This window comes from Anomaloglossus baeobatrachus, chromosome 2 (genome assembly GCF_048569485.1).
Source record: "Anomaloglossus baeobatrachus isolate aAnoBae1 chromosome 2, aAnoBae1.hap1, whole genome shotgun sequence".
NCBI classification, from domain to species: Eukaryota; Metazoa; Chordata; class Amphibia; order Anura; family Aromobatidae; genus Anomaloglossus; species Anomaloglossus baeobatrachus.
This window is the reverse complement of record NC_134354.1, coordinates 55186719-55199218: the sequence shown is the minus strand read 5'-3', so window position 1 is coordinate 55199218 and position 12500 is coordinate 55186719. Positions and strand designations below refer to the sequence as shown.

The following is a 12500-nucleotide window of genomic DNA, read 5'->3' as shown; positions in this document are numbered from 1 at the left end:
CTCGGGCAGGTCCCAATTGTCCTCGTCCAAAAGAGCTGAAAAGCCTCAGAGGGGCTCAGTTTCCGGGGGCTCAATCACGCCCAAGGAAGGCAGCCGGAGGAACCGCTACCAAGGCGGTCTCCTCATGACTCTCAGCTCTCTCATCTCTCCGCATCCGCGGTTGATGGCAGACTCGCTCGCCTTTGGCGACATTTAGCTGCCACAGGTCACAGACCGGTGGGTGAGGGACATTGTGCCCACGTGCACAGGACAGAGTTCTGTTCTCGTCCTCCGACTCGATTCTTCAGAACGTCCCCACCTCCCCACCGAGCCGATGCTCTTCTGCAGGCAGAAGGAGTGGTAATCCCTGTTCCTCTTCAGGAACAAGACACGGTTTTCCTCCAATCTGGTTGTGGTGCCAAAAAAGGATGGCTCTTTCCGTTCCGTTCTGGACCTAAGACTGCTCAACAAGCACGTGGAGGCCAGGCGGTTCCGGATGAAACCCTCCGCTCCGTCATTGCCTCAATGTCTCAAGGATATTTCCTAGCATCAATAGACATCAAAGATGCTTATCTCCACGTGCCGATTGCTACAGAGCACCAATGTTTTCTACGTTTCGTGATGGGAGACGACCATCTTCAGTTCGTAGCTCTGCCATTCGGTCTGGCGACAGCCCCACGGGTGTTCACCAAGGTCATGGCGGCAGTGGTAGCAGTCTTGCACTCACAGGGACACTCTGTGATCCCTTACTTGGACGATCTACTTGTCAAGGCACCCTCTCAAGAGGCATGCCAACTCAGCCTGAATGTTGCGCTGGAGACTCTCCAGACGTTCGGGTGGATCATCGACTTCTCAAAGTCAAACCTGTCACCGACCCAATCACTAACGTATCTTGGCATGGAGTTTCATACCCTCTCAGCGCTAGTGAAGCTTCCGCTGGACAAGCAGCGGTCACTACAGACTGGGGTGCAGACTCTCCGTCAAGGTCAGTCGCACTCCTTAAGACGCCTCATGCACTTCCTCGGGAAGATGGTGGCGGCAATGGAGGCGGTTCCGTTTGCGCAGTTTCATCTGCGTCCTCTTATTGGGACATTCTCCGCCAATGGGACGGGAAGTCAACATCCCTGAACAGGAAAGTATCCTTTTCACAGAAGGACTCTCTGCAATGGTGGCTTCTTCCCACCTCATTATCACAGGGAAGATCCTTCCTACCACCGTCTTGGGCGGTAGTCACGACAGACGCGAGTCTGTCAGGGTGGGGAGCAGTTTTTCTCCACCACAGGGCTCAGGGTACGTGGACTCAGCAGGAGTCCACCCTTCAGATCCATGTTCTGGAAATCAGAGCAGTGTATCTTGCCCTACTAGCCTTCCAGCAGTGGCTGGAAGAAAAGCAGATCCGAATTCAGTCGGACAACTCCACAGCGGTGGCATACATCAATCACCAAGGAGGGACACGCAGTCGGCAAGCCTTCCAGGAAGTTCGGCGGATTCTGATGTGGGTGGAAGCCACGGCCTCCACCGTATCCGCAGTTCACATCCCCGGCGTAGAAAACTGGGAAGCAGACTTCCTCAGCCGCCAGGGCATGGACGCAGGGGAATGGTCCCTTCACCCGGACGTGTTTCAGGAAATCTGTAGCCGCTGGGGAAGGCCGGACGTCGACCTAATGGCGTCCAGGCACAACAACAAGGTCCCAACCTTCATAGCACGGTCTCGCGATCACAGAGCTCTGGCGGCAGACGCCTTAGTGCAAGATTGGTCGCAGTTCCGGCTCCCTTATGTGTTTCCACCTCTGGCACTCTTGCCCAGAGTGCTACGCAAGATCAGATCCGACTGCAGCCGCGTCATACTCGTCGCCCCAGACTGGCCAAGGAGGGCGTGGTATCCGGATCTGTGGCATCTCACGGTCGGCCAACCGTCGGCACTACCAGACCGACCAGACTTACTGTCCCAAGGGCCGTTTTTCCATCGGAATTCTGCGGCCCTGAACCTGACTGTGTGGCCATTGAGTCCTGGATCCTAGGGTCTTCAGGATTATCCCAAGGGGTCGTTGCCACCATGAGACAGGCTAGGAAGCCCACGTCCGCTAAGATCTACCACAGAACGTGGAGGATATTCTTATCCTGGTGCTCTGCTCAGGGAGTGTCTCCCTGGCCTTTTGCATTGCCTACCTTTCTTTCTTTCCTGCAATCTGGGTTAGAAAAAGGTTTGTCGCTTGGCTCCCTTAAAGGGCAAGTCTCGGCGCTATCCGTCTTTTTTCAAAAGCGTCTAGCACGACTTCCTAAGGTGCGCATGTTCCTACAGGGGGTTTGCCATATCGTACCCCCGTACAAGCGGCCGTTAGATCCATGGGATCTGAACAGGGTACTAGTTGCCCTCCAGAAGCCGCCCTTCGAGCCTCTGAGGGAGGTTTCACTTTCTAGACTATCACAGAAAGTGGCTTTTCTGGTAGCCATCACATCTCTTCGGAGAGTGTCTGAGCTAGCAGCGCTGTCATCCAAGGCTCCTTTCCTGGTCTTCCACCAGGACAAGGTAGTGCTGCGCCCCATTCAGGAGTTTCTCCCGAAGGTGGTATCCTCTTTTCATCTTAATCAGGATATCTCTTTGCCTTCTTTTTGTCCTCATGCAGTTCATCGGTATGAGAAGAATTTACATTTGTTAGATCTGGTGAGAGCACTCAGAATCTACATTTCCCGCACGGCGCCCCTGCGCCGCTCCGATGCACTCTTTGTCCTTGTCGCTGGTTAGCGCAAAGGGTCGCAGGCTTCCAAAGCCACCCTGGCTCGATGGATCAAAGAACCAATTCTTGAAGCCTACCGTTCTGCTGGGCTTCCGGTTCCATCAGGGCTGAAGGCCCATTCTACCAGAGCCGTGGGTGCGTCCTGGGCATTGCGACACCAGGCTACGGCTCAACAGGTGTGCCAGGCAGCTACCTGGTCGAGTCTGCACACTTTCACCAAACATTATCAGGTGCATACCTATGCTTCGGCGGACGCCAGCCTAGGTAGAAGAGTCCTGCAGGCGGCAGTTGCCTCCCCGTAGGGGAGGGCTGTCTTCGCAGCTCTAACATAAGGTATTTCTTTACCCACCCAGGGACAGCTTTTGGACGTCCCAATCGTCTGGGTCTCCCAATGGAGCGCCGAAGAAGAAGGGAATTTTGTTACTTACCGTAAATTCCTTTTCTTCTAGCTCCTATTGGGAGACCCAGCACCCGCCCTGTTGTCCTTCGGGATTTTTGGGTTTTTTCGGGTACACATGTTGTTCATGTTAAACGGTTTTTCAGTTCTCCGATGTTACTCGGAGTGAATTTGTTTAACCAAGTTATTGGCTTTCCTCCTTCTTGCTTTTGCACTAAAACTGGTGAGCCAGTGATCCCACTGGGGGTGTATAGCCAGAAGGGGAGGGGCCTTACACTTTTTAGTGTAATGCTTTGTGTGGCCTCCGGAGGCAGTAGCTATACACCCAATCGTCTGGGTCTCCCAATAGGAGCTAGAAGAAAAGGAATTTACGGTAAGTAACAAAATTCCCTTCTTCATGGCAACTCAATATGGATACACATATAGTCCACCAGGTGTCACTATATATTCATGCTAACTTTACCTTATATCCAACTAGCAAATTCTGCTGACAACCAGATTTATATACACATATGTGATAGTTAATCATAACTAATTAAAGACAAAGATTCTTAACTTACATAGTTGCAAGGAAAGCCTGATGCAGGATATCAGCAGGAGGGAGTCCACAGACCACCCAACGGCCGTTTCGGTAACACTAGGTTACCTTCGTCAGGGACACCTAGTGGACTATATGTGTATCCATACTGAGTTGCCACTAAATTGATAATTCTGGATTTTTCATATGGAGGGATCTGAGACCTTAGGGGTCTATTTTGTCCTGCACCAATTGCTTCACCCTTTGCATGTTTGTCATGACTCAAATAATAAATAAAAAATAATTGCAAATTAATTATGGGCGTTTTGATCGCTTTTTTCCTCCTTTTGATGTTCAGTTAATTGTGCGATTTGCCCATAGTCCTATCCTGTATGTTTTTCAAATTATCGTTATATTTTACACATGTATTATATGTGGGTAGATAAATATATCATGTATAGGTGGTTGTTGGTTAATTATATGCTACTCCTAAATCTCCCTGAAAAAGCTCCCAGTAAATGCTCAAAACAATGAACCTATGTCTTTCTAGTGAAAAACAACTTTGCAGTTCATATATTCAGGCTTTTTAGTGACTTTTAACCACTTCAAGTCTCCAAAGATGCCAAGCGGTTAAAAGAAATGTGTGAACCATTCTGCTGGTGTAATGAGCTCTTACAACATAAGGCAATGGGATGACTCAAAAACAAAAAAAAATCTGCCATAACTACCCCAAAAAAAATCCTCCACAAAACATGCTTTGGAGGAAAATGCTGCGTTTCTTGACGCGTCCTCCTGCGCCCCAGTTTAAAAGAATTCTTGTGCACATACCTGAATAGCCATTCACATTGTGATATTTGCTTTGTGGGAATCCTTTTCTTATTTGTTCCATTTCTATTTCTACCACAGCTTGATCCAGACAGAAGTTTATTTGACCAGGGAGTTAAAACCGATGGATCAGTCCAACTGAGTGTGCAAGTAATTTCTCAGCAAGGTTAGTAGTAGGAGTATTAACTAGTAATGAGCAAGCACTACCATGCTCGGGTGCTGAGTACTCGTAACTAGTGATGAGCGATCACTACCATGCTCGGGTGCTGAGTACTCGTAACTAGTGATGAGCGGGCACTACCATGCTCGGGTACTCAGTATTCATAACTAGTAATGAGCAAGCACTACCATGCTCGGGTGCTCAGTACTCGTAACTAGTGATGAGCGGGCACTACCATGCTCGGGTGCTCAGTACTGGTAACTAGTGATGAGCGGCCACTACCATGCTCGGGTGCTCAGTATTCATAACTAGTGATGAGCGGGCACTACCATGCTCGGGTGCTCAGTACTGGTAACTAGTGATGAGCGGGCACTACCATGCTCGGGTGCTCAGTATTCATAACTAGTGATGAGCGGGCACTACCATGCTCGGGTGCTCAGTACTTGGCACTACCATGCTCGGGTGCTCAGTACTGGTAACTAGTGATGAGCGGGCACTACCATGCTCGGGTGCTCAGTACTGGTAACTAGTGATGAGCGGGCACTACCATGCTCAGGTGCTCTGTACTCGTAACTAGTGATGAGTGGGCACTACCATGCTCGGGTGCTCAGTACTGGTAACTAGTGATGAGCGGGCACTACCATGCTCGGGTGCTCAATGCTCGTAACTAGTAATGAGCGGGCACTACCATGCTCGGGTGCTCAATGCTCGTAACTAGTGATGAGCGGGCACTACCATGCTCGGGTGCTCAGTACTGGTAACTAGTGATGAGTGGGCACTACCATGCTCGGGTGCTCAGTACTGGTAACTAGTGATGAGTGGGCACTACCATGCTCGGGTGCTTGGTACTGGTAACTAGTGATGAGTGGGCACTACCATGCTCGGGTGCTTGGTACTGGTAACTAGTGATGAGCGGGCACTACCATGCTCGGGTGCTTGTAACGAACAGTTGGATGCTCGGATGGGTACGACTTGAGCACCTAAATATAATCGAAGGCAATAAAGAATTCAAGCGTTTTTCCAGAAGATTTCTCAGAAAAATACTCCCTTTCCTCATTAACTTCTATTATACTCAATAACGAGTCGTGCCTATCCGAGTGCCAAACTGCTTGTTACGAATACCGAGTCACTTGAGCATGGTAGCGCTCGCTCATCACTAATATTAACATATCTATATATAATTATGTATGTGTGTGTGTGTGTGTGTATATATATATATATATATATATATATATATATATATATATATATATATATATATATATATATATATATATATATATATATATATATATATATATATATATATATATTATACATACATATACAGTTAGGTCCAGAAATATTTGGACAGTGACACAATTTTCGCGAGTTGGGCTCTGCATGCCACCACATTGGATTTGAAATGAAACCTCTACAACAGAATTCAAGTGCAGATTGTAACGTTTAATTTGAAGGTTTGAACAAAAATATCTGATAGAAATTGTAGGAATTGTCACATTTCTTTACAAACACTCCACATTTTAGGAGGTCAAAAATAATTGGACAAATAAACCAAACCCAAACAAAATATTTTTATTTTCAATATTTTGTTGCGAATCCTTTGGAGGCAATCACTGCCTTAAGTCTGGAACCCATGGACATCACCAAACGCTGGGTTTCCTCCTTCTTAATGCTTTGCCAGGCCTTTACAGCCGCAGCCTTCAGGTCTTGCTTGTTTATGGGTCTTTCCGTCTTAAGTCTGGATTTGAGCAAGTGAAATTCGTGCTCAATTGGGTTAAGATCTGGTGATTGACTTGGCCATTGCAGAATGTTCCACTTTTTTGCACTCATGAACTCCTGGGTAGCTTTGGCTGTATGCTTGGGGTCATTGTCCATCTGTACTATGAAGCGCCGTCCGATCAACTTTGCGGCATTTGGCTGAATCTGGGCTGAAAGTATATCCCGGTACACTTCAGAATTCATCCGGCTACTCTTGTCTGCTGTTATGTCATCAATAAACACAAGTGACCCAGTGCCATTGAAAGCCATGCATGCCCATGCCATCACGTTGCCTCCACCATGTTTTACAGAGGATGTGGTGTGCCTTGGATCATGTGCCGTTCCCTTTCTTCTCCAAACTTTTTTCTTCCCATCATTCTGGTACAGGTTGATCTTTGTCTCATCTGTCCATAGAATACTTTTCCAGAACTGAGCTGGCTTCATGAGGTGTTTTTCAGCAAATTTAACTCTGGCCTGTCTATTTTTGGAATTGATGAATGGTTTGCATCTAGATGTGAACCCTTTGTATTTACTTTCATGGAGTCTTCTCTTTACTGTTGACTTAGAGACAGATACACCTACTTCACTGAGAGTGTTCTGGACTTCAGTTGATGTTGTGAACGGGTTCTTCTTCACCAAAGAAAGTATGCGGCGATCATCCACCACTGTTGTCATCCGTGGACGCCCAGGCCTTTCTTCAGCGCTCTATTGGGAGACCCAGACGATTGGGGTATAGCTACTGCCCTCCGGAGGCCACACAAAGCACTACACTAAAAAGTGCAAGGCCCCTCCCCTTCTGGCTATACCCCCCCGTGGTATCACGGGTACTCCAGTTTTCAAGCTTTGTGCGAAGGAGGTCAGACATCCACGCATAGCTCCACAGATTTTAGTCAGCAGTAGCTGCTGACTACTTCGGATGGAAGAAAAGAGGGCCCATATAGGGCCCCCAGCATGCTCCCTTCTCACCCGTTGATGGTGTTGTAAGGTTGAGGTACCTATTGCTGGTACAGAGGCTGGAGCCCCACATGCTGTTTTCCTTCCACATCCCCTTGTAGGGCTCTGTGGAAGTGGGATCCTGCCGGCCTCAAAGCTCTGACGCCGGGCTCCATCCACAGACCCATAGAACCTGGTGGATGCCGAGCAGGAGTACCATCAGGGACATGGCCCTGCATCATACAGGTACTCTGTGTCCCCGGCAGGCACAGACACACTCCGGGCTGGCTGGGTGTTGTAGTGCGCCGGGGACCGTAACGCTAGAGCTAGTGTTCCTACAGTTTAACTGGGGGACTTTTTTCTGTGTGTGGGAACGCAGCGCCGACCCCCGCTGGACCGGCGGCGCTGCTGTGACTTTTAGTTCGCCGGGGACACGCCGACCGCGCTTTTACGGCGGTGGCGTTTATAAATCTAGTCCCCGGCTTTTGCGGCCTAGGACGCCGGCAGCTCCGATTCGTTCCCGCCCCCACCCTGTCAATCAGGGTAGGGGAGAGACGCTGTTTCACGGCAGCGACGAGGGCTGGAGCCTGATTTACATGCTCCAGCCCTCTCACTAGGCACAGAGGGAAGCAGGCTTCCCGCTCTTAGTCAGGAACGCCCAGGGCCCGCCCCCCCTCCTCTCTCAGGACGCCGGCAGCCATTACATGCATGTCTGGCTGGAGGAAGGACGCAAGGCTCTGGGAGACCTGGACTAGGGGGCTTTGGAGATCACACACCCGCTCTTAAGCGGGCGGTAAGCGGCTTTTCAGCTGGCCCCTCTAGTGCCTCAGTGTGTATTAGTGTACTGTGTCACTGGACATATATATATTTCCTTATTGCTTGCACTGTGAGGTCGCTTCCTGGCTGTATACCCAGATCACTCTGAGGAGGCAGCAACATGTCATCCGCAAAACGCAAGGCTGCCAAGGCTAGGGCTGTGTACACTGCGTGTGCTGCATGTGGGGCTGCTCTACCAGCAGGCTCCAAGGACCCCCATTGTGTGCAATGCTCAGATCCGGTGCTGCTTCGCCAGCCGGAGTCAGGAGAGATAGTGACCCAGGCTGAGACGCCTGTAAGTCCTGCCCCGGTGTCAGGGACAGACTTTGCAGTTTTTGCGGGTAGTATGTCTGTGACTATGGCAAAAATCCTTGAAACTTTGCAATCCATGCCTGGGGCTCAGTCTATGGACACGGCGAGGTCTCTGTCCTCTAATCCCCCTCAGTTGGATTTAATCCAGACTGCAAGGGGGTCCCCGGCTTCACAGGCTGAGTATTATGACTCAGATGATAGCCCCAGCCACCCTAAGCGAGCTCGCTGGGAAAGACCCTCAACGTCATCACACTGCTCAGGGTCTCAGCGCAATCAGTCTCCCTGTGATGCGTCTGATGAGAGTGATCAGGAGTCTTATCCTGGAACCCCTCTCAATCTGGATACCCCGGATGGGGACGCCATGGTAAACGATCTTATCTCAGCCATCAATAGACTGTTAGATATTTCTCCCCCAGCCCCTTCAGCAGAGGAGGCAGCTGCAGAGCAGGAGAAGTTTCGTTTCCTCTATCCCAAGCGTAAATTAAGTGCTTTCTTGGATCACTCTGACTTCAGAGAGTCAATCCAGAAACACGACGCTCATCCAGAAAGGCGTTTCTCTAAACGTTCTAAGGATACACGTTTTCCTTTTCCCCCTGATGTGGTCAAGCGCTGGACCCAGTGTCCAAAAGTTGACCCCCCGATTTCCAAACTTGCAGCTAGATCCATAGTTGCAGTGGAGGATGGCGCTTCACTTAAGGATGCCAATGACAGACAGATGGACCTTTGGTTAAAATCTGTCTATGAAGCTATCGGCGCGTCGTTTGCTCCAGCATTCGCAGCCGTATGGGCACTCCAAGCTATTTCAGCTGGTTTAGCAAAAGTGGATGCTATCTTACATCCAGCGGTGCCGCAAGTGGCGTCCCTTACCTCGCAGATGTCCGCGTTCGCGTCTTACGCTATCAATGCGGTCCTAGAATCTACCAGCCGCACCTCAATGGCGTCCGCCAATTCGGTAGTTTTGCGCAGAGCCTTGTGGTTAAAGGACTGGAAAGCAGATGCTGGTTCCAAAAAATGTTTAACCAGCCTGCCTTTATCTAGAGATAGACTGTTTGGCGAACCATTGGCTGACATCATTAAACAGTCCAAGGGTAAAGACTCTTCTTTACCCCAGCCCAGAACAAGCAAACCTCAGCAGAAAAAGTGGCAGCAGAGGTTTCAGTCCTTTCGAGGTTCGGGCAAGACACAATTCTCCTCGTCCAAAGGGACTCAGAGGACGCAAAGAAGCTCAGATTCCTGGCGGGCTCACGCGCGCCCCAAGAAAGCAAATGGAGGAACCGCTTCCAAAGCGGCCACCTCATGACTTCCAGCTCCCCCCCTCCGCATCTCCGGTCGGGGGCAGGCTCTCCCGCTTTTCCGTCATTTGGATGTCACAGGTCAAAGACCGGTGGGTGACAGACATTTTGTCGCGCGGGTACAGAATCGAGTTCAGTTCTCGTCCTCCAGCTCGGTTCTTCAGAACCTCCCCACATCCAGACCGAGCAGATGCCCTGCTGCAGGCGGTGGACTCCCTAAGAGCGGAAGGAGTAGTGGTTCCTGTACCGCCTCAGGAACAAGGGCGAGGGTTTTACTCCAGTCTCTTTGTGGTTCCAAAAAAGGACGGCTCGTTCCGTCCTGTTCTGGATCTAAAGCTGCTCAACAAACATGTGCACGCCAGGCGGTTCCGGATGGAAACCCTCCGCTCTGTCGTGGCCTCAATGTCTCAAGGAGACTTCCTTGCCTCAATAGACATCAAAGATGCTTATCTCCACGTGCCAATTGCTACAGAACATCAACGTTTTCTACGTTTTGTGATAGGAAACGAACATCTTCAGTTCGTAGCTCTGCCATTCGGTCTGGCGACAGCCCCACGGGTTTTCACCAAGGTCATGGCGGCAGTGGTAGCAGTCTTGCACTCTCAGGGACACTCGGTGATCCCTTACCTAGACGATCTACTTGTCAAGGCACCCTCTCAAGAGGCATGCCAACTCAGTCTACATGCTACACTGGAGACTCTACAGACGTTTGGATGGATCATCAACTTTCCAAAGTCGAATCTGTCTCCGACACAGTCACTAACGTATCTTGGCATGGAGTTCCATACTCGAGCAACGAGAGTGAAGCTTCCGCTGAACAAGCAGCGGTCACTACAGACAGGGGTGCAATCCCTCCTTCAGGGCCAGTCGCACCCCTTACGGCGCCTCATGCACTTCCTCGGGAAGATGGTGGCAGCCATGGAAGCAGTTCCCTTTGCGCAGTTTCATCTGCGCCCACTTCAATGGGACATTCTCCGCCAATGGGACGGGAAGTCAACGTCCCTGGACAGGAAAGTCTCTCTTTCCCAGACGGCCAAGGACTCTCTACAATGGTGGCTCCTTCCCACCTCATTGTCTCAGGGAAGATCCTTCCTGCCCCCATCCTGGGCAGTGGTCACGACAGATGCGAGTCTGTCAGGGTGGGGAGCAGTGTTTCTCCACCACAGGGCTCAGGGGACGTGGACTCCGCAGGAGTCCACCCTTCAGATCAATGTTCTGGAAATCAGAGCAGTGTATCTTGCCCTACTAGCCTTCCAGCAGTGGCTGGAAGGAAGGCAGATCCGAATTCAGTCGGACAACTCCACAGCGGTGGCATACATCAACCACCAAGGGGGGACACGCAGTCGGCAAGCCTTCCAGGAAGTCCGGCGGATTCTGATGTGGGTGGAAGCCACGGCCTCCACCATATCCGCAGTTCACATCCCCGGCGTAGAAAACTGGGAAGCAGACTTCCTCAGTCGCCAGGGCATGGACGCAGGGGAATGGTCCCTTCACCCGGACGTGTTTCAGGAAATCTGTCGCCGATGGGGAGTGCCGGACGTCGACCTAATGGCGTCCCGGCACAACAACAAGGTCCCGGCATTCATGGCGAGGTCGCGCGATCAAAGAGCTCTGGCGGCAGACGCATTAGTTCAAGATTGGTCGCAGTTCCGGCTCCCATACGTCTTCCCACCTCTGGCACTCTTGCCCAGAGTGTTACGCAAGATCAGATCCGATTGCAGCCGCGTCATACTCGTCGCCCCAGACTGGCCGAGGAGATCGTGGTATCCGGATCTGTGGCATCTCACGGTCGGTCGACCGTGGTCACTGCCAGACCGACCAGACTTACTGTCCCAAGGGCCGTTTTTTTCCATCAGAATTCTGCGGCCCTGAACCTGACTGTGTGGCCATTGAGTCCTGGATCCTAGCGTCTGCAGGATTATCTCAAGGAGTCGTAGCCACAATGAGACAGGCTAGGAAGTCAACGTCTGCTAAGATCTACCACAGGACGTGGAAGATTTTCTTATCTTGGTGCTCTGCACAGAGAGTATCCCCTTGGCCATTTGCATTGCCCACCTTTCTTTCCTTCCTGCAATCGGGGTTGGAAAAGGGCTTGTCGCTCAGTTCCCTTAAAGGGCAAGTCTCGGCACTGTCTGTGTTTTTTCAGAAGCGTCTAGCACGTCTTCCTAAGGTGCGCACGTTCCTACAGGGGGTCTGTCATATTGTGCCCCCGTACAAGCGGCCGTTAGATCCATGGGATCTGAACAGAGTACTTGTTGCTCTGCAAAAGCCGCCCTTCGAGCCTCTAAAGGACGTTTCCTTTTCTCGACTGTCACAGAAAGTGGCGTTTCTTGTCGCGATCACATCGCTTCGGCGAGTGTCTGAGCTGGCAGCTTTGTCATCCAAGGCTCCTTTCCTGGTGTTCCACCAGGACAAGGTAGTGCTGCGCCCCATTCCGGAGTTTCTCCCTAAGGTCGTATCCTCGTTTCATCTTAATCAGGATATATCCTTGCCTTCCTTTTACCCTCATCCGGTTCACCGGTATGAAAAGGACTTACGTTTGCTAGATCTGGTGAGAGCACTCAGAATCTACATCTCCCGAACGGCGCCCATACGCCGTTCCGATGCACTTTTTGTCCTTGTCGCTGGTCCGCGCAAGGGATTGCAGGCTTCTAAAGCCACCCTGGCTCGATGGATCAAAGAACCAATTCTAGAGGCCTACCGCTCTGCGGGGCTTCCGGTTCCTTCAGGGCTAAAAGCCCACTCAACCAGAGCCGTGGGTGCGTCCTGG

At 50.9% G+C, this 12500-nt stretch overlaps 1 protein-coding gene across 1 annotated transcript in view; it reads left to right on the top strand.

Moving 5' to 3' along the window:
* Window positions 1-12500, top strand: part of GABPA (GA binding protein transcription factor subunit alpha) — an 87847-nt gene that overhangs the window by 25119 nt on the left and 50228 nt on the right. The window contains exon 4 of the mRNA XM_075333057.1: window positions 4538-4622. Within this exon, the coding sequence (XP_075189172.1) occupies window positions 4538-4622 (85 nt within the window). The remainder of the gene's footprint in view (window positions 1-4537; window positions 4623-12500) is intronic.